Consider the following 21,867-nt stretch of genomic DNA (forward strand, 5'->3'; position numbering starts at 1 on the left):
TTATTTTTATTTTGTAGAAACTATGGAAACACCTAAGACACTTTAATAATATATTATGTGTTTTATTAGACAGGTGAGCAACTGTTTGGATCAAACGGCAACCTCCCGCAGTTTCTCTTGAAGCCAATACGGAAGTGCCTCAAACTGCAATTCATCGACTGGCCGCTAGGGACAGGATCCAGAAGGGAGCAGAATCTCATTGAGCCCCATGTTAAAATGGTCAACTTTAGAGCAGAATAAAACATGTTTACAGCCTGGTACAAATTGTGCTTTTGGTCTATACGGCTCATTTTGCCCTTCACGACAACTGTGAGGGGGGTGAATTTTTTTATAGCTCATTCGTTTACATTATATAAAGCCTTAAAGTTCTGCATAATTAAGGGCGTGGCCACTTCGAGTGACTGGTGGATAGCCATTTATCTGCTGTCTGTTAGTCATCGCGTCACTTAAGCTCCGCCCACGTCCCGCCTTTTTGCCCATTTTCTGTTATCCGGGAGTGACGCGCGATGACGCGCTGCCAAGATGGCAACGGCCACCATTGCGCTTCAGAACGGCTCATCAGAATCCTATGGGTGACGTCACGGACACTACGTCCATATTTGTTTACAGTCTATGGTTTGGATCCATGCATCGACAGAAAACGAATCATTGTATTATAGCTCAACACAGTCTCATTGTTTAAATTTTGTTTTCTTGATTTACCGTGAGTACCATGTTTTACCATGCCTAATATCGATCTAGCTTACTGCCGTGCGCAACAAGTGTCTCATATTAGCCGCAGAGCGAACACACAGAGAAGCATAACATAACTTTCAGCACACTCAAATAATGTATCTAATATGATAAACAGCGCTGTTATCCCACATAAGCATGACCAGGAAAAGCGTAAGCATTCGTCTGCGGCATCATAAAAGCTCTGCGAAAACCAGGCGTCATCAAGCTACGCCTTTGTTTTGAATAAGCGTCATCTAGCAGCGAAAAATTACATATTATGGCTTTATAGTCCACGTGAACCAGAAGCAACTGAGTTTTCTACAGTGCTGTGACAAATTTCCAAGTGAAACGGAATATTGAATAGAGGACAGGGTTTTACTTTTGTGCACCTCCTCTCCATATCTCGCTCATAGCAGACTACCAGTTGGAAGGGAGTGGTTAAGGATATTCAAACCCAAGCCGTCAAACTGACGTCATCGGAAAAGGAACGCCATTCCAGACCGGAAGTTACTTTTCAGATTTTGATTGAAGATTACCACGACAAACACATTTTTTCTGTGTACTAACTTGCACGGATGAATTGTTCACCCCAAGACCTGTAATGTGTGCTAACAAAGTAAACGGTCAATTTTGGAAAAAAATAATAATAATAATTAAGCAGCACAACTGTTTCCAGCATTGATAATAAATCGGCATATTAGAATGATATCTGAAGGATCATGTGACATTGAAGACTGGAGTAATGCAGCTTTGCATCACAGGAGGTACTGTATACCGGTATGTATAATGTATATTGTTTTTGCTCTCTTGCCTTTATAACTTTGAAGCTGAGATGTCGTTTGTAGAGCATGATGATCTTATACTCATCTGCGCCTTCATCCACCATGTGACGAAGCGTGAGAAGTGTGTCTCGGCTGGACAGTACTGCTCTTCGCCAGGCGGGGTCGCTCTCATGACAAATCACTAGACTGGTTCTGTAGCTGGTAATGGCCTCGTAAAGCACGGCAGGCTCCTCAGTCTCCTCCAGGCTCGTGAAGTGGTCCTGTATAATGTGAAATTATTGAGATTATACCAAAAGGCAAATAGGCTGTGAATAGTTAGTCATGTTGTGCAATATCCAAACATTTTCCAATCAATTCACCTGGTGGAGTTTCAGACTCATTCTCACGGCTGGGGCCACAACCGTCTGCAGCATGTCCATGTCAGCAAAGACCCATTCATCCTTTGGGGCAATGCGGAAGTCACCTTTGAACAGCGTGTTGAAGCCATAGAGGAATGACTCCAGACTGTAGAGGAAACCATTAAACTTGAAATCAAAATTGGCCTATTTTTCAATGGATAATGCAGTATTTATTATAAAAGATTTATCTGTGCACATCATTATTTATTTAAAATGAATCCGCCTTCATAATCTTTCATTTAAACGACTTCCCCTCCCTCATGCAGCTCCTCTCTTCTCTGATGGCATGTTTACCGGCATGAGGGCGGGACAACCAGTCACTCTCATGAGATCACAGCAAAAGCAAACCACAACAATCCAATCAATTCCGAGATGGATTTTTTTTTTTAAGACGTTTTACTCTAATATATGTCACAATTCATAGTTTTCACGTGTCGTCACACACTTATAGGAACGCCCACCTGGAGGGCAAAACAAGGCTCTCCTCCATTGCCCGTTAGTTATTTTTACCAGGTTTGTAGTCAGTATTAATGCGGTAAGACAGTGATATTAACCCATATCAACAAATCCTTTAAACTTTGCTTAATTTAATCCTTATTGGTGCAACTCACCCTATAGTGTTTTTCACGTTAAAGGGTTAGTTCACCCAAAAATGAAAATTCTGTCATTAATTACTTACCCTCATGTCGTTCGACACCCGTAAGACCTCCGTTCATCTTCGGAACACAAATGAAGATATTTTAGTTGAAATCTGATGGCTCTGAAAGGCCTCCATTGGCACAATGCACTGTACACTCTCAAGACCCTTAAAAGGTACTAAAGACGTTGTTACAAAGTCCATCTCAATACAGTGGTTCTACAATAACTTTATGGAGTGACGAGAATAGTTTTTGTGCGCAAAAAAACCCTAAATAACGACTTCTATAGTGATGACGATTTCAAAACACGGCATCATGAAGCTTCGAAGCGTTATGAATCAGTGAGCCGAATCAGCAGTTTGGATCGCCAAATTTCAGCAGTTTGGCGGTTTGACGCGCGATCCGAATCATGATTCGACTCACTGATTCATAACGCTTAGAAGCTTCATGATGCCGTGTTTTGAAATCGTCATCACTATATAAGTCGTTATTTAGGGTTTTTTTTGCGCACAAAAACTATTCTAGTCACTCCATAAAGTTATTGTAGAACCACTGTAGTGAGATGGACTTTGTAACGACGTCTTTAGTACCTTTTAAGGGTCTTGAGAGTGTAAAGTGCATTGTGCCAATGGAGGCCTTTCAGAGCCATCAGATTTCAACTAAAATATCTTCATTTGTGTTCTAAAGATGAACGGAGGTCTTACGGGTGTCGAACAACATGAGGGTAAGTAATTAATGACAGAATTTTCATTTTTGGGTGAACTAACCCTTTAAGCGTTTTAAAAACGTCCCGCTGTTTTCAGTGATTGAAATACTGCAGCAGGTGCTGTATATGGATCATAAGTGCCCAAAACGTGCATCTTGTTCACATATTTTTGTTTTAAGATGGAAATTTGACAGGCTTGTGCTGCCGTTCTATGGAGTTCTATGATGGTTTTGCCCTCCAAGGCTCCACGACAGTCACGTGACTGAAAACTATGGATAGGGAAGAAAATACTATCGCAACTTCCATTTCATGCCGACTTTAAATGTAAAATCATTTTTAAAATGTGGAAATATCACAGAGCGCATTTTTTTTATCCCACTGTGCTAATTTTCCACTGTTTTTCTAAGTAAATGTGCTGGATGGACGTGCTTGACCGTTGCACTCCAATCTTGTGCAGCGTCTCGCGTATGACAAGGCATTCTTGAAATGTTTTTTCCTCATTACAATCTTGATTCTGATTGACATCCATCAAACGAAACATTATCTTTTAACCAGTATTTTGTCTTAGTATTAAGTGCACAACGTTAATGTTGGAGTGTACCTGTTGGATCTGTTATGTGCTGCTGTGCTGAGGGATCTCCGTCCAAGCACAGATAAAGCGAAACACAGAGTAACCAAAGGAGAATCTTCATCGCTGTCCACTGGCTGAGAACAAAACCAAAATAAGATTCAAGTTAAGATCACCTTCAAATTGTGGAAATGCAAAGAATTTGTCCTACCAAAGGTACGTCCCAGGTTTATGCACCATTTTTAAAAAAATTGTATTGCATACTCAAAGACATTCTTTAGTCTATCAGCTTTCGCACACTCTAATAAATGCCATTTGTGTCTCCTCACCTCCTCCAGTTTGTTGGCACAGTATTGAATCCACTCAAGGTAGACGTTACAGTAGCTGGCTCTGGTGACCCCCTGCAGACAGTGGACATAGTCTTCATCAATCTTCATGCTGAACACAGCCGGATCCTTCTCAATGTGATGCCATTTAGTGTAAGACTGCAGGACATCCTGCATGGACTGGTCTTTAATCCATATCTGAAGCTTGGGGTTGATCACCAGGTAGTAGATAATACTCTAAAGATAGAAATCATTGAAAATACAGAGATGTGAGTGTCGTCGATGTCACTTGGGCAAAAAATAAACCTGCCACAGCAAATCAAGAACATTGTAGCTACTGAAATGTAGAATATGAAATGTAAGTAGATCATTCTAAACATGTACAGTAGTTAATTTAAAAAGTAAACACCTTTTGCAAGAATTGTTTTAAATGTTACCTCATCATTTGGCAGTGCAATTGCATTTCTTTTCCCCCCTAAATATCTATTCTTTACTAATAGAACTAAAATAACCGTATAGAACTATTACAACTTTATCTCTCTTCTAAAATATAAAGGTCACACAATAGTGTTGCTGGTACCTTAAGGTAGTAAGTGATGAGCAGCTTGCGCAAGTCATAAACTTGTAGCATGGTGGCAGCGTTGTTTTCGCTAATGCTGTAGCCCTCCAGCAGATACTTAGTAGTGGTCACCTCCCAGGCCAGCCAACGTAGATTGAAAGCAGCATTGCATGACAGCACATGAGGCAAATGACCCGGCTCGCAGCAGCAGCAAGAATCGTCCTCCTCTACACCCTCTGTGATGGCCTCCACCTCCCGCTGCTGACAGTAAGTACCTGGGGAAATGAGAAAGCCAGAGTGAGGAGAAGGAACATTGACAACAATATGACAATATAGCATTAACACTACTTACCCCTGAACTCCAGACCTCGTAGCTGGAAGGTGACCAGACCGTTGCCGACCTCAATGAGGTGAACAAGTGCATTAAGGTAGTCAGAAGCCAGGATGAAGCAATCTCCAGCGCAGTAATTCCCCCAGCGGCCCAACATCAGGTCTCCACATAAAGAATGCTGCAAGGAGCGCGTCAGGTACTCATAGAAAATTGAGTTGAGGTTGTTGTCATCACAGCCTACATGGTGAGCATATAATCTCGCAACATTTTTATTTAAAAATGTAAGAGGACACCATTGTGTCTTTAGCAACAGTTAGAGTCCTGCATCCTGAAACAAGTCTGACATACTGAAAAATGTCATACTGGGTTTAAAACAGTGAGACTGAACCTTCATGCATTATGAAATCAAGTTCTTAAGAGATATTTCACCAAAAACGGAAAATGTGGAAATCCTTTAGTCTGTATGACTTTGTCTTCCATGGTACATTTTTTGAAGAATGTTCTGGTCATTCTTTTCCATATAATGAAAGTGATTGGTCCGTCAGAATCCAAAAGAACATAAATGCAATGCAGTTTTACTCTGAAACAGACTAAGTTGTGTCAGCGGCATTTGACACCATTGTAACCAAATGTCAATCAGGTCACGGATTTTATTTGAGATCTATGAGTGGACAACAACATTTTCAGTGAATAACAAATTTAGTTTTTAAGTAAACCGCTCAAACATCACAGCATACACTCACTGGCCACTTTATTAGGTACACCTGTTCATTAACGCAAAATATCTAATCCGGTACTCACATGGCAGCAACTTTATACATGTAGACATGGTCAAGGCGATCAAGTTCAAACTGAGCATAAAAATATCTAGTAAGCGGCAGTTCTGTGGGCGAAAATGCCTTGTTGATGCCAGAGGTCAGAGGAGAATAGCCAGACTAGTTCGAGCTGATATAAAGGCAACAGTAACTTAAATAACCACTTGTTACAACTGAGGTATGCAGAAGAGAATCTCTGAATGCAAGAACAGGAAACTGAGGCTGCATTTTGCGCGGACTCACCAAAATTGGGCAATAGAAGACTGGAAAAACATTGAGTCCGATGAGTCTCGATTTCTGCTGCAACATTCAGTTTATAGGGTCCGAATTTGGCGAAAACAACATGAAAGCATGGACCCATCCTGCCTGTATCATTGGTTCAGGCTGCTGCTGTTGGTCGGTGGTGTTGTGGGGGATATTTTCTTGACACACTTCATGCCCCTTAGTACCAATTGAGCATTGCCTACTCGAGTATAGTTGCTGACCATGTCCATCCCTTAATGACCACAATGTACCAATCTTCTGATGGCTACTTCCAGCAGGATAACGTGCCAGTTCACAAAGCCCAAATCATGTCAAACATGACAATGAGTTCACTACAACTCAAATGGCATCCAGTCACCGGATCTCAATCCAATAGAGCACCTTGAGATTCGCATCATGGATGTGCAGCCGATAAATCTGCAGCAACTGCGTGATGCTATCATGACATTTTGGTTAAAAAAAACTCTGAGGAATGTTTCCAGCACCTTGTTGAATCTATGCCACGAAGAATTATGGGCCACTTCACACAGAACGCATTTTTGCTGTTAAAAACGCGAGACGCAGGTCAGTGGAACGACAAAAAGTGCAAGGTCTGGAGACGAGTTTATTAAAAGTTTAACTTTGATTAGAGCGCTGCATTTTTAGAATGCCATGTCATGCATGAGATGCTGCAAAAGATGTGAGATGTGAGCACAACTGCTAGAGATGTACGTCTAGCCTGTGTTTACATTGATAACAATAACAATGGAAAAGTAGCGCACTGGAATGAAAAAAACAAGTTGTGTGAACAGCCCCTAAGGGAGTTCTAAAGACTAAAAGGGGTCCATCCCGGTACTAGCAAGGTGTACCTAATAACAGCCTGATCTCATGAAAAGGCATATCTATAGCACAAATTGTATTTATCGTGCGGTTTATACACCAAAATTAGTTTTTACGTGCATATGTTACACAGTTTTCGCATACATATGATACGCACTTTATAACGACCCGATGGGGTGACAATCCATATAATATGCACGTAAAAACTATTTTTGGCGTATAATTCACACGATAAATACAATTTGTGCAATATATACGCATTTCATGAGAACATGTTACTAATAAAGTGGCCGGTAAACATATATTAAACTTGTAATATATACAAGTATAAAATAAACAAAATATAATAAATCAGTGGTTCTCAACCAGAGTGCCATAAGTCTTATTCTTAATTAACACTCTAAACAATCCTAAAATATGTACATAATGAAATTTGCATCATATTTTTAGATAGGAGGACCTTCGAATCCTGTCTAGGACAAAGGGGGCCTTGGAGTCAAAAAGGTTGAGAACCACTGCAATAAATTGTTTAGAAGTCTTGTATACCACTTTTACTGTGCTTTTGGTGTTCTTTTGGAGCTTGACACCACCAGTCCTCATTTGCTTAAAATTAAGTTATTCAAGTCTGGAACAACATGGCGGTGAGAAAACGACAAAATTGTGTTTTTGGGATGAATTATTTCTTTAACACTAAAGGAAAAACAAACATTTTTGAAACATCTTTACACATAGCAATCGTCTGTTTATTAAGTGTGATAAGACATGAATAGATAAAGATAATATTTACCAGTCTCTTTGTCAACCTGAGACACCAGTCGGCTGTTGGAATTGTCAATTCGTTTGGTGCTGAAAATGTCAAATGAAATGTTTATGAATTGAAATATTCACAGTCATGTCAAAAACCCAATTTAATCTGATGCCTGTGCCACAATTCATGTTTAATATCAACAACAGAAACATTCTGTGCCATCACATTTGTGGTTGGAAACTACATCAATAATTCAATATTGTGGGGCTTTCTCTCTGCTACTACAGGCTGTTGGACTTCAGATAAAGCCCATCAACCATGAAGGAAGTACATGTCAAACATGTCTTGCATCAACAGCTGTTTTCAAATTAATGAAATATGCACCTTGAAGACAGAAACCTGCACTCAAGTATGCAGTTGGCTGACAGTGCATTACGTCACTCTGAAGCTACATTCATATTTAATGTATGTGTGGAAATAACAGGCAACTTACTTGTAGTTCCTCTCCCAGAATTTGACAGGCCTTGGATAAGAGGTGATAAAAATAGCGCTCCCGAGGAAAGGGCTGAGTGGCGTGTAGAAAAGCGTCGTGATTAACGTCTGCAGCAGCAGCATGGCAGAATCTGAGATGTTCCGTCAAGGAAAAAACGAAATATTTGCGAGGCATTTGGATGTATGATGCTTTAATTGTATTACAATAGTCCTTTAAAGGTTTCTTTTCATACTACCTGACACAGAATCACACCTGAAAAATTAAGAAATTACATTTTACATTATTACCATTTAATTCTGCTTTCTAAGCACTGGCTGGAAATCCTGAGATTAATCATACATTTTTTTTTTCTGTTAACAAAAAAGATATAGTGTCAAAGTAATAGAAATAATACAAACTATTAAATATTTTCAGCATTGTTTTCATAGCATAAATGGGTTTTTATACATATAAATATAGAAATATAAAGTTGCCTTTTTACGGTATTTTAGGAAGTGGGTCTTTCGCAAGGGGATCATTATATTTGGGGGGGTCCATGGCTTAAAAACATTAAAATTAGAAGTGAACATAATACTAGGTCTGTACTACCACTCAAGCTGGACAGATTGTAAGGATATGAGGTACAGCAAAGGGTTGTGCAAATGCATGAAATGCACTACCCCATGCTATCTGCCAGGGGGCGATATACACCAGGATGAAGTGCAGCTTGTGGAGAAGATCCCAAAGCTGTAGACAAAACAAAGAGCTGTTGTAAGACAGCAAGACAACAAAGGCAGTTATTTTGGGACTAGTTACTAAATGTACTGTCTGCTGAGAGCTATTTCAGAATAGTCTGACACAAATGACATTTTTATCTAAGTTGGAAAATGAATGCTAAATTAACTCAAAGGGTAGGAATGTTTAGTACTTTGTATATTATGAGCGTTTCAATGCACTAATGTCCATCTAACCCATATAGCACTGACCTTGTTGAAGATGATGGACATGAGGAAGAAGTTGAGCAGGAATGTTTCAGAGGCACTGCTGCAGTCAAACTCAAAGAAGATGATGGTGAAGATGAGCGTGAGGAACTGGTAGCTGGGATTGCAGAAGGAGGCACGAAGAAGCTTCATCCCAGCAACTGTCATCAACAAGACATCACAGCTGGAGCGAGACACAGACACCTGAGCCACTCAGGTGCAGAGGCAGCATACAGCCAAGCACAGCAAACACTTATCAGGTGGCTCTGACACAGGTCTGATGCTAACTTTTGCTAACACCACCACAATGATCAGAAAAAGGTACTCTACCAACACTGCTTCTATATACCTGTGTGTGTGTGTGTGTGTGTGTGTGTGTGTGTGTGTGTGTGTGTGTGTGTGTGTGTGTGTGTGTGTGTGTGTGTGTGTGTGTGTGTGTGTGTGTGTGTGTGTGTGTGTGTGTGTGTGTGTGTTTCTGCTCACAAAGGTTGCATTTACTTGATCAAGAATGCAAATATAAATACAGAAAAAATACAGAAAAAATACAGAAAAATATATGAAATATTACTATTACTACTTTTATATTGTACTATATTTATTGAATTTATTTATATGAATTTTCAGCAGTCATTACTCCTGCCTTTAGTGTCACATGATCCTTCATTTGCTTCTCAAGAAAAATGTCTTCGTATTATCATGGATATATATATATATATATATATATATATATATATATATATATATATATATATATATATATATATATATATATATACACACACAATAGAAAAAAAAAATGTAATTGCATCTTTTATGCAGCAAGGATGCATTAAATTGATAAAAAGCTACAGTATAAAAGACATTTGTAATGTTAAATGCTGTTCAATTGAACTTATTATTTATCAAAAGAAAAAAATCTATCATGGTGTCCACAAAAACTATTAAAGGGGTAGCTCACCGCTGCAAACAGTGCCGCCAGTTTAGAGAAAACAGAGAAAAAAGGCTGTTGTCTTCCATTTTGCCAAATAGGTAAAAAAAAAAACGTTAACGTTAATGCACTAGGCATGGTGCCATCCAAGGCCACTCCCACCAGTCTGCTATGGATACGCTTACCAGAGTCAAATACCACCTTGTTTTAGCAGGAAATACTTCTGAGCAAACTTGTATTGTTCATGGGTGCAAGAATTCAAAAAGTAAACATTTAGCGGGATTGAGTTATTTTCAGTTTCCAGTGTAGGCAGTGGCTAAAGGCTGCAAAGAATCATAAATATGGAGAGAATGTAGCGACGGAAAATCTAAAAAACTTCTGTGTTTGTACTTTGTAGTCAACATTTCAAACTGGAATGAAACTGGCCGAACACAGTTTTAGGCCAAACAGAGGGGGAGAACTAAAAAAACTGCCGTTCTGTCAGTGTACAGGTAAGAGTGTTACTTTTTTACTATAATGCTGTTTAAAGAGTAGACAAAGTGCGATACAATTGTCAGTGATAAACCTACCCTTACAATAACTGTTCTGTTATTAACCCTCTGTTGATCCGACTGTCCGTGGGCAGGGATACAAAAATGAGGAAGTATAATCTGTAATTTTCACAAAAAGTCCCAGAGCTGTGAAAGTGGCAAAACAGCGGACTTTTGCTGACAAAAAAACCCTATGAATTTCTCTGTCCAGGGAACACAGAGAATGAGTAAACATTGTTCATTTACATATACTAACAAAACTGTAACAATACAAAGCGGGTTGAAAATCAACGAAGTTACTGTTTTCAACATTGATAATAATAAGAAATCTTTCATGAGCACCAAATCAAAATAGAATGATTTCTGAAGGATCATGTGACACTGACGACTGGAGTAATGGCTGCTTTGCCATCACAGGAATTTTGTTGAAATTGTAATACTTCAGACTTTAACTGTTTTTATTGTATTTTTTATTAAAAAAATATAGTCTTGGTGAGCAGAGGAGACATATATAATAGCAAAACATTGAGTTTAAAAATAAATTAGGAGATTGACGAGTAAAAAATAAACAATATTTTTTAATATCTGTTTTAAATCGTCAATAAGAATTAGGGTAAGGATGCTTACTGTATTCCTAGTTTCTTACGATGGCTGAGGGCGAAGCCATCGTTGGTAAGTGCACTGAGGACAATGGCTGGGTAGACAATATACTTCTCAAAACTCAACAGCCCCACATAGAGACGCTCAAACCACATCAAGTGAGCATCCTCTGAAAAGATAGTATGCTAACATTAATATTCATATGAATGTCAGTGACAGTAGATTCATCACAGACGTGCAGTTACTGTAACTGACCTCTGGGTTCAAACTGTGAGTATTCCTTACTCTTCAGCACAGGATGAGAGATCCACAGCCAGGGATGATGTTTCCGTAACTGAGGGATGAGATAGTGCGTGACAAAGCCCACAGTGGCTGCTAATGCATACAGCACTATGGACACAAATGGCTGTATGTGACAAAAGGAAAGTGTTAATTGACATGTAGGCTGCGAACTGAATTGAGCATGTAATCATTGACTCTTGTCTCTCTATTATAGTTTAGATTTGGTTATGATTTTTAAGATGACGTGCATAAGAAGTTTAAAAGTAAGAGAAACTCACCCTTAGAGACAGGAAAACCGTGCTGGCAGTAATTGCAAAGGTCAAAACTGAGGCGAGAATACAGATAACCAAATCTGACAGTAAAATCTCTTTCTGCAACATAAAATGATATAATACATTTATATTAATATACATCAATGCATGGATCCATAGAGGCAAATACTACAAGCAAGGATGCATTAAATTGATCAGAAATGACAGTAAAGACATTTGTAATGTTACAATAGTTTAAAATTCGTTGTTCTTTTAAACTTTTTATTCATCAAAAAATCCTGAACAAAGACATGTATCATGGTTTCTACAAAAATATTAAGTAGAACTGTTTTCAACATTGATAATAATAAGAAATGTTTCTTGAGCAGCAAATCAGCATATTTCTGAAGGATCATGTGACAGTAATGGCTGCTGAAACATGACATCTACAGTAAATTAAATTTTAAAATATATTAAAATAGAAAAAGTAATTTTAAATTGTAACAATATTTCACAATTTACTGTGAAAATGAGAGACATAAGGATCTTTAAAAAGCATTTTTTTTATCGTATTGCCCTGCAAACTTTTGAACGGTAGTGTACATCAGATCAACTCTTGTTGATGAAATGAAAGTGAAATTAAAGCGTTTTTGAATATTCACTAAATAAATCAGAAGCACCCACCACTGAGCCTTTGAGTTTCTCAGGAAGAGGGTCTATGCTCTCCTCCTCCTCCTCTTCACCATGTCCAAGTGATGGCATCAGCTTGGACTTTATCAATGAGCTAATATCAAAGACAAACACATATGTTTATTAGTCCAAACTTTTTTTAGTGGCTGAAGTTCAAAATGTTCTTAACCAAATGATCTGTGGAAAGTGCACAATGTTCTTACAATAACACAGATGGATCACTGCTTTGTCGACTAAGATGATAGGACAGGACCACTAGCAGGGCACAGAAACCAGAGAAAAGTGCTGGAATATGCTGTTCATCCCAAGGCTCCTACACAGAAGATGCCATTGCCATCACAATCAAAAAATAAAGTATACTGCACCCTTTTATTCTAGTAGATTAAATACATGTGTCATTAAAAATACTTTTCCCATTCCCAAAAGATTGTACCTTCAAAGCGCCAAGACAGAATCCGTAGAGTAAAGACAGCGCTATAAGACTCCGTACTATACAGTACACTGCAGATGGGAGTCCAGTTGCAGCTAAAGAGAAAAGAGAAACACTAGTTTCCTCCAATTGACTCTTAATAATGTCAATTGTCTACATTTTCAAAAAAAAGTTCAAAATTATTTATAATTGATACAGACCTGTACCTCCAAAAAAATGCATGTCGATTTGTTCTAAAAAGTATATAACAAAGGTGTTGATTTGCGGAAAAAGGCCCAGGAGAAACGTTACCGGAAAGCAGTATGTAAACCCTGAAAAGATCAGATCAACATATACATACAATTTTAAATTACTGTGCAATAATTTACATCTGTAATGTTTTAAACATATGTTTCAACATACCAACTAAAATGTATTGCATATACTGAAGGGAGTCTGACGTTACTATGGTGATGCCATAGAGAGTGGACACAGGGAGGTCTGGTCTTCTCAACACTATCTCCAAAATCCAAATAAGGCCACAGAACATACAGAAATATGCAGCACGACTGTAGATGACAATTTGATTATGGCCCTGTAAAAAAGACAGCTTTTTTCATCCTGTTAAACACAATAATGACGTGAATTTTTCTTGAATGCTTCTCTAGTAAACTCACGTGAGTAGGTGACGCTGCATCTGGCTGAACACTCTATAAAACATAAAAGGCTTTAGCAGGCAGCCTAGCAGTAGATTCGTTTTCAGCAAAGGCAGGCTATAAAATGAGGAATGTGGTACCTTCAGTAAGGAATACTGACAGCTAGCAATGACCAGGCAGAACTGAAAGACCCAGATGTCTTTGAAGCAGCCCTCATTCAGAAGCACAAACCCCAGGAAAGCCACCAAGAAAGCTAAGAATACAGCCACCATGTTCTCAGTCATATCCTTGTTCCTGCAAAAACAATTTGCATCTTTCTGTGCTTATGGTATTTGAAAAGCACAGCAATGTTTAAAAAGGGTCCCAACTCCCGACACTTTCACTGTCACACTCACCTGTCAAATAATGCCAACAAGGTTAGCCGATCATACAATATGTTCACCCATTTCCCAGGAAAAACCTTTAGTTTGTAGTACAGCTTTCTCGAGGGTTTCTCTTGGGTTGATGTCTCAGATGATTCATCTAAGGAGTCTTCCTCCTGTGTATGAGAAATATTCAAGCCCTCAAATGGTGAGCAAATGATAGCTGAATTTCATTTTTGGTTAAAATACAGTATTTTAACCAAAACAACCAATCAACCATGTTTTCTATGCTTTTTGTTTATTCTGTTGTGTGTGTGAGAGAAAGCTTAATACGTGGAAAGAGAGATACAACACCTGGAAGATTTCCGGATGGGTTCTCCTGGGCCGGAGTCGGCGAGTTGGAAGGATGCGTCGCTGGAATGGGCATTCAGAGGGTCCTCCCACCAACCCGTCCTGGCACTCAGAGTTAGAGGACGTGGAGAGGAGATCACTGTTGAAAAAGATGGTAAAATAAATCTATAACATGTTTTTTTTCACTTACTTTTGTGATTGTAAAAGAGAAGTAGGATACAGTACCATATGTTGCCGGTGATGAGCTCGGCACCAAGGGGTAAGTTTAGAGCTCTTTCATTGTACAGTTTCCGAGGTCTCTCTCCTGTATATAGTGTACATGTTAAAAGCATCTATATGACATTGCACATAATGCAATTTTTTTTTAGTAATTTCAGTCTGTCCACTGTACTCACTGTGAACAGTGTGAAAAGTGTACGCCTCCTCTTTGCATGTAGCCTCTGGTCTGCAGATGACCTGAAGCATAGAGCTCTCTGATTGGGACGTTTGTGAGGGCAGAGAATCATAATCAGGGTCCCTCTCCTTATCTGTCTGCGGACTGTGAAGACAGAGAAAATGTACCCTCAAATGTGTACTTTTTTTCCACATGGAGTGGGGTTTTTATCTGATATATCTGGAATTCAGTTGGGTATATTTTATAGTATAATGAGTTTGTATTAATGACTCTTGATTTTCATGAGGGTACACACAAACTACCATTCAAAAATCTGGTGTCTGTAAGATTTTATGTACCTTATGCTCTTCAAGGCTTCATTTATTTGATCATTGATTTCAATATATTTTAAAATGTAATTTATTCCTGTGATGGCAAAGCTGAATTGTCATCAACCACTACTCCAGTCTTCAGTGTCACATGATCCTTCGGATATCATTCTAATATACTTATTTGTTGCTCAAGAAACATTTCTTAAAGGGATAGTTCACCCAAAAATGAAAATTAGCCCATGATTTACTCACCCTCATGTCATCCTATGTGTATATGACATTCTTCTTTCAGACGAATATAATCTGAGTTATATTAAAAAAAGTTAATAAGCATTATAGCATTATAATATCAGTAATAGTTGCTCTGTTTTTGAAGTCCATAAAAAATGCACCTGTCTGTCGAATAACGTGCTCCACGTGGCTCTGAGGTGTTAATAAAGGCCTTCTGAAGCGAATCAATGCGTTTGTGTAAGAAAAATATCCATATTTAAAACTTTATCAAGTAAAGTTCCTGTCGATCGCCTTCCGTGCAAAAGTGTTGAAAGTGAAAACTCAAGCTGCGTACGTGACATCATGACTGGTCGCGTTAGTCTTTCGATCAGCAGAGGCACTTTCAACATTTTTTCAATAAATTGAATACGGAAGGGGGTCGGCCGAAACTTTACTTTATAAAGTTTTAAATATGGATATTTTTCTTACACAAACGCATCGATTCGCTTCAGAAGGCCTTTATTAACAACCTGGAGCCGTGTGGAGCACGTTTTTCGACAGACAGATGAATTTTTTATGGACTTCAAAAAACTGAGCAACTATTACTGCTATTATAATGCTTGGATTAGCCTGAACATTTTTAATATAACTCTGATTTTATTCGTCTGAAAGAAGAATGTCATATACACTTAGGATGACTTGAGGGAGAGTAAATCATGGGCTCATTTTCATTTTTGGGTGAACTAACCCTTTAATATCATAAATGCTAAAAACCAGTTGTGCTGCTTTATATTTGAGTTTTTCTTCCCAACTCATATTATGTCCATAACTAAAAGTTTTGCGAGAGAACACAAAAGCATATAATTTTTCATTTAAATTTTTTCCAGATCACCATGTCCCTTTAGGGTCTCCATACTTTAATGCATCCTTGATGAATAAAAATATAAATTTCTTTAAAAAATTATACTGACCAAGCGAAAACATATATATACAGTATATAATCATTATTTTAATATACACATTTTCTCTATATATGTAAATATAATTATTATGTTCATATATATATATATATATATATATATATATATATATATATATATATATATATATATATATATATATATATATATATATATATATATATATATATATATATATATATATATATATATATATATACTGTATATATGGCATATCCCACCTTTCTGGAGAGACAATAGGAATGAGGGTCCCTTGAATAGTTTTCATTGTATCTGTAGCCAGACTGTTCGGGGGATTTGGACGCTCCTGTTGTTGTCCTGTGGATTCTGACACTTCAGAGTTCTTTTCCGCCGTCATGCTTTGCTCTGAAAGGAGTTAGACCATTAATTTGAGTAAAGATATTAAGTCCAGTCTCATGCATTAATAATCAACACTCACCATTTGTCTCTTCCTTTTCCTCCTCAGACTCATTTCCGCCCCCAAATCTGGTGTTGTTGATAGACTCCAGCAAAGACACAAACTCGACAAAGTTGGACTCATTGGGTATCTGTCCCTCCTTGGCTTCTAGGTCAGATTTAGAGGAGGTCATTGTACTGAGCTTATCTTTAGCTCTATGGCTAATGAGGACAGCATCTCGTCCACTGTCGATACTGAGTCCCCTAGCATGTGTTCTTCCACTCTGAGTACATCTCATATATGCTGATGGAATTTGCAAGAATCCATCAGCATCCAGTTTAAGCTCAGGAGGGTCGTTTTCATCAGGATGGGAGTTCACATCAATGCCCGAAGAGCTGTTATTGGTCAGTTGGGGGCTCAGGTTGGGTATCTCATGGTCATTGCTCTCTATTTCTTTGCATTCTTGAGCAGAGTCAGAACTGATTGTCTCTTTGGCAAGAAGACTATCTTGATGCTCGGACTTCTCCTGAACCGAGTTGTCTCCTGGAATGGGCGTATCTTCTTTCTCATCATCGGCAGAGGGTTCCTCCAGTTCGTGAGGTGAATCGAAGGTGATGACAGGAATTTTGACAGGACAGTCGGATTCTCCCTGGTGGGACTGAGCTGACTCTAAGATGCTCAGTTTGACAGACTCCTCCAGCTCGGCCGCTGTCTGTGGATCACAGCTCATTGTGATAATGATCTTCACCGTATCACTCTCGTCCAGGTGGGACAAGGGACTCGAGTTGTCAACCAGCACCACAGCAATTTCATCCGAGCAATAATTCTCCTCAGGTCTTTCTCCATCGTCGGCATCTCGTGTGATTTCTAGAGAGGTATTATTGTTGTTGGGGTCAGTGGTGGGTTTGTCTTTCTCCTCTAAACCGTCTGCTTCATTCACAGGGGAAGGCGGTAGATTATCATCAGCTTTGTCTCTGTGGGCTGAAGGAATCTGCTCTCCCTGCAGGAGTGGGGCAGACTGGTCAGTGTTGGGACTGAACACATCCTCAGGGGTGAGTCTCTCCTCCGCGTCTGGCCTAGATCGTTCATTACAGACAGCATCACTCTGACCTGTAAATGTCAGTCAGTATACAAACAGCATGTTTAAAATGTCACATATGGTTTATGATAGATTTAAAATGAATTAGCTACTAGATGCTGAATTAGGGCTGGGCCAATAAACAATATCATATTGAATCGCGATAAAATTCATGTCGATAACGATGATAAGCTCTGGACATTTTTACTCGATATGGATTACTCTAACACCCAATCACACAGCAGAAATAAGACAACAGCCAGTCAGTGTGCAGCTTTTCACTTGCACATCAAAAGTACATGCTCTATTGGCAAAGAAAACTCGACACGAGAAGGAAATAAATTGTGGAATCGGTGACGCACGTTAAATCAAAAGTGAAACTAGCCTTGGGTTATTATCCAAAGACGACGAATTTGTTGATAAAAAGGTACCACAAATTGTTACTCATTTGAACTGCATCACACAGACGGCTCGGGTCAAAGTCCAAACGGCAGTGCAGCGCGAGCTCACTAGAAGAGATCTGTTTACTCTGATCGGTCACGCAAACACGTAGGGCTGTGCGATATTGAAGAAAAATGCGATATCGTTGTTAAATAATGTGATATGCGATACGATATTGTTTTAAGTGTGTAAAATCTATTTCTTTCCCCAACTGATATCCTTCACTTAAAGCATAACTGACTGTGTTTACATGATTACTCATCAAGACAGCCATTTTGACATACCTGTGTGTGTATTTGACAGTTCGAGTGTGTAACAAGACACGAAAAAAAGAACGGCTTGTGCGCACGTTTCGGTGTGTGCGTCAGACAGCAGACAGCGCAAGACTGCAAGGAGTTGTTTTTCGCAAGTTATAACTCTTTTTAACGTCAAGCAAGTCACTTAAGTAACAGTCGTGTGCTCAGTCTATTCTCTGCTATATGCATCAACCTAAAATGTACACTTTTCACAATGTTGAAGTAGCCTATTAAAATCATTCAGATATTGCGTGCCATTGCGATATGCATATTGCGATATGTACATTTGCGATATTTCGATAATTTCGATATATTGCACATCCCTACTAAACAGCGCTGTGAGATCCAGTGAGAAGCGCGTGCATTCAGCCAAAAACACAAATGTCTCTGCGATTTAAACTAGTTTAAAGCCAGATGGAATAGCGCTGACAAACAGGAGAAACACTATGCGCCAGGGAGAAAGATGTTCCATCTTTTATTTAGCTATAGCTAGAATTTGTGCATATAGGCTACTAAATGTTTTTAGGCTAGTGTTTTTCACACAAATACCATAGAAACCTTATAGCCTAGATACATTGTACCATGGTAGTGAAGAGCTATATGAGTGTTTTTAACTGTGGTTATCATGATCTAAATCTATGATACTATGGAAGACAAATGGTTAATTTTAATAAAACTCAGTCATAATATTAAAATTTTACCATATCAAAATGAGGTTGTTACAATTTTTACAGATGTCCGTGTTTTTGTTGATGAACATAAATCTGCATCCTCCTAACTCAAGCTACTACTACTGTCAACTCACTGTCAAATGTGCATTTCTAAGACAAAACATGTAATATTAATACTGCAGCTGAAGGTATATGCCAAAGTCAGGCCACACAAACCTGTTTCATGACTAGAAACAATATCAGCTGTTAGCACACGCAGAAACTAAGACATTCATTTTTTCTATTAAGAAATTTAAGGAAAAATGACTGGAAAAGTGTAAGGAATTCAAAAACGTGAAGTGTGTGTCATATTCTGACAATAAAAGAGTAGTTTAAAACCACAAGTAACACTCTGGTTTCTATAACTAAAAAATCTGCCTTTAAATTTGAAAAAAATAAATATTTTACATTTATCGTGATAATTATCGATATCGACTGATATGAAAAGATTTTATCGAAATCATTTTTTGGTTATATCGCCCAGCCCTATGCTGAATCATGTTGGTTGGTGTCACAAACTGCTTTAACCAAAGGAAATTAATCTAATGAATGCCAACCAACATTACATATAACAAAAATGTAGTACATCCTACTGTATATTTTGTATGTATTTTATAAAATTATATTCCTTTTTTTATACAATATATTACATGAAAAACTTTTTTCCATTAAATTTAATAAAATATTCTGAAATGCCTCTGTCTAGATGCTGAACCAAAAACTGATTTAACCACAGGAAGTCAATCTGTTCAGTGCTAACCAACATTCTTTTTTTTAATGTATGTATTTTATAAATTATATTAAAAACAAAATATATTACATGAAAACATTTTCATTAAATTCAATCAGATATTGTGAAATGTTTTTAGATGCAGTCAGAGACCCTCACAATGCAAGTGTAAAGCTGTGTTTAGGCAAAGCCGCCTGACAGCTCTTTTTGAGAGGTCCTGGCAGGATGTCACACTCAGTGTGACGTGTAACTGAGGCAAGACAGAGAGTAGTGTGAAGTTATTCCTCAGTTCATATGCTAGGCTCTGTGACTGAAACCTACAGTGATGGATCTGCACAGCATGTTCCCAGAATTGTGAGGATCTCTTCCATTGCAGTGAAACCAGGCCAGTGCTATAATTAAAAGCTGGTACGTACCATCTATGTTTTTCAGCTCCTCCGATTTTGGACACTCCTTTACAGTTTTGGAAACAAACAATGATATTACACATAAAAACATTAAACAATATTCACTGCGAGATTTGTATTTTGTATTTGTGCAAGATTTGCATTCAAAGTGCTGCTGTTATACTAATTACCATTTTCTTTAAAAAAAAAAAGTTTTTGTAAGTATAAATAATTATAATACATACAATCTTGAAAGTATTACTCACTCCAATCAGTCCAGGGTCTGTTTCAGTCTGTTTCACTGTGACCTGTATTACTGGACTTAGTCTGTTTTTGGTCAATACTGATGTGGCAACACTGTCAGGAACTGTGCTGCTCTTCCTGTGGATTAAAACAATTCAGACTTTAGCCTGGTTACAAGACAAATATTAAAAACACTTTTGGCAGTAGAGTTTATGAACTTTGATGGCAAGAAACAAGTTTTGTTTTAGTGGGCAAAATATTAACTTTTACATCATTTGGGAAAATAGTATTGCAAACCGATATTGAAATCGATAAATGGCACAACCGATTTTGGATCTTACCTTAGAGATGGAAGACAGGAATCAGATGCGTTGCTTTTCTTGTCTACACCTTTGCTGATGTCAGGCACACTATTCTGGGCTACAATGTCGCCCTGATCGAACATCAGATGGAGGCGATAATTTACCATCTTAATGACAATGAAGAAAACTGTCACTGAGGTGCAGTAGATACTGAGGGTAGTAGTGGTGGGTGGAAGAGCCTGAGGGGGGAAAAAACAAAACATTAGAGCCATGACATCTCTGGAGCCATTTGAGACAGAGAGATAAATCAACTGTAAAATATAATTTTAGATTTTTGGATTTGTATTATTGATATTTATTTTCTAAATAAATAATAATAATAACTATCATTTTCTAGCCACTTGCAAAACCACGATATATAGGCCCATCGATATTCGTGTCTACTGTAAATGCACAACAATGCTTTGACACAGGCTGCCATGCGTTAATCACCTGTACAGGAAGCTATGCAGAAGAAAAATGCGACAGTGCCAGCAGCTACGAGGAGCATAAACACCAACATTCATATAATATCCAATACATTTAACGCGTAAATCCATTTCATTCATATTTCGTGTTAGGTTTCTGCAGCTATAACGCATTCGGCGCTTCATATCAGCAGAGCACAATGTTATCGGCGGCCTGCGACACTGTATCACTCACCAAATGAAGAGATAATGGAAGCATAAGCAAAAACATCCATAAATACAGATGACATGAATTGTTGAATTTATTCTGGTCTGGATCATGATACCATCCACCGGTCAATGAAGCCCAGACTCCTTGGCGTAGCGTTTGCACGACTTGAGAGCCCATATTTGCTATAATGGTCGCTACAAATATATCATGCTGCAAGCTGCGAATTCACACCGCTGCCGTCCTCGACTCGCTGCCCCAACGCGCGATTACATATTTACACAAGCTGCCTCTACATCCTTCCTTGAAGCCGTTTACTTTTCTTTTTCATCGTCCACGCCTTGGCTCCCTATTTCCCAACATAAAAGCATTGGTTTTGTGCGGTGAAAGGCTCCCAGCAGCATCCTCCAGCGCCTGCTTCACATGAGCGGATAGAAGGGAGGAATGGACTGATTCATAGCGATGCTCCGCTGCTCACTGAGTCATGCGCCCCCACCCCGTGAGGCAAAAGACAAGAGCCATGGAAGATCAACTG

At 38.5% G+C, this 21,867-nt stretch overlaps 1 protein-coding gene across 2 annotated transcripts in view; it reads right to left on the minus strand.

Annotated features, from left to right (window-relative positions):
- Positions 1 to 21,512, minus strand: part of pcnx2 (pecanex 2) — a gene marked incomplete at its 5' end in the record, with an annotated part of 25,647 nt that extends 4,135 nt beyond the window's left edge. For both annotated transcript variants that reach the window (XM_079843079.1, XM_079843078.1), the window contains 30 exons: positions 1,526 to 1,756; positions 1,856 to 2,000; positions 3,840 to 3,943; positions 4,136 to 4,369; positions 4,713 to 4,966; positions 5,044 to 5,259; positions 7,708 to 7,766; positions 8,162 to 8,291; positions 8,779 to 8,887; positions 9,127 to 9,304; positions 11,206 to 11,347; positions 11,434 to 11,584; positions 11,739 to 11,831; positions 12,396 to 12,495; positions 12,605 to 12,714; positions 12,835 to 12,926; positions 13,032 to 13,142; positions 13,234 to 13,405; positions 13,488 to 13,520; positions 13,607 to 13,760; positions 13,862 to 14,004; positions 14,183 to 14,318; positions 14,405 to 14,483; positions 14,575 to 14,717; positions 16,296 to 16,440; positions 16,514 to 17,581; positions 20,143 to 20,179; positions 20,379 to 20,493; positions 20,697 to 20,896; positions 21,360 to 21,512. In XM_079843079.1, the coding sequence (XP_079699205.1) occupies positions 1,526 to 1,756; positions 1,856 to 2,000; positions 3,840 to 3,943; positions 4,136 to 4,369; positions 4,713 to 4,966; positions 5,044 to 5,259; positions 7,708 to 7,766; positions 8,162 to 8,291; positions 8,779 to 8,887; positions 9,127 to 9,304; positions 11,206 to 11,347; positions 11,434 to 11,584; positions 11,739 to 11,831; positions 12,396 to 12,495; positions 12,605 to 12,714; positions 12,835 to 12,926; positions 13,032 to 13,142; positions 13,234 to 13,405; positions 13,488 to 13,520; positions 13,607 to 13,760; positions 13,862 to 14,004; positions 14,183 to 14,318; positions 14,405 to 14,483; positions 14,575 to 14,717; positions 16,296 to 16,440; positions 16,514 to 17,581; positions 20,143 to 20,179; positions 20,379 to 20,493; positions 20,697 to 20,896; positions 21,360 to 21,512 (5,037 nt within the window). The remainder of the gene's footprint in view (positions 1 to 1,525; positions 1,757 to 1,855; positions 2,001 to 3,839; positions 3,944 to 4,135; positions 4,370 to 4,712; positions 4,967 to 5,043; positions 5,260 to 7,707; positions 7,767 to 8,161; positions 8,292 to 8,778; positions 8,888 to 9,126; positions 9,305 to 11,205; positions 11,348 to 11,433; positions 11,585 to 11,738; positions 11,832 to 12,395; positions 12,496 to 12,604; positions 12,715 to 12,834; positions 12,927 to 13,031; positions 13,143 to 13,233; positions 13,406 to 13,487; positions 13,521 to 13,606; positions 13,761 to 13,861; positions 14,005 to 14,182; positions 14,319 to 14,404; positions 14,484 to 14,574; positions 14,718 to 16,295; positions 16,441 to 16,513; positions 17,582 to 20,142; positions 20,180 to 20,378; positions 20,494 to 20,696; positions 20,897 to 21,359) is intronic.
- Positions 21,513 to 21,867: the final 355 nt, after the last annotated feature.

The sequence above is a fragment of the Gobio gobio genome, assembly GCF_949357685.1.
Source record: "Gobio gobio genome assembly, chromosome: 18".
Taxonomy (NCBI): Eukaryota; Metazoa; Chordata; class Actinopteri; order Cypriniformes; family Gobionidae; genus Gobio; species Gobio gobio.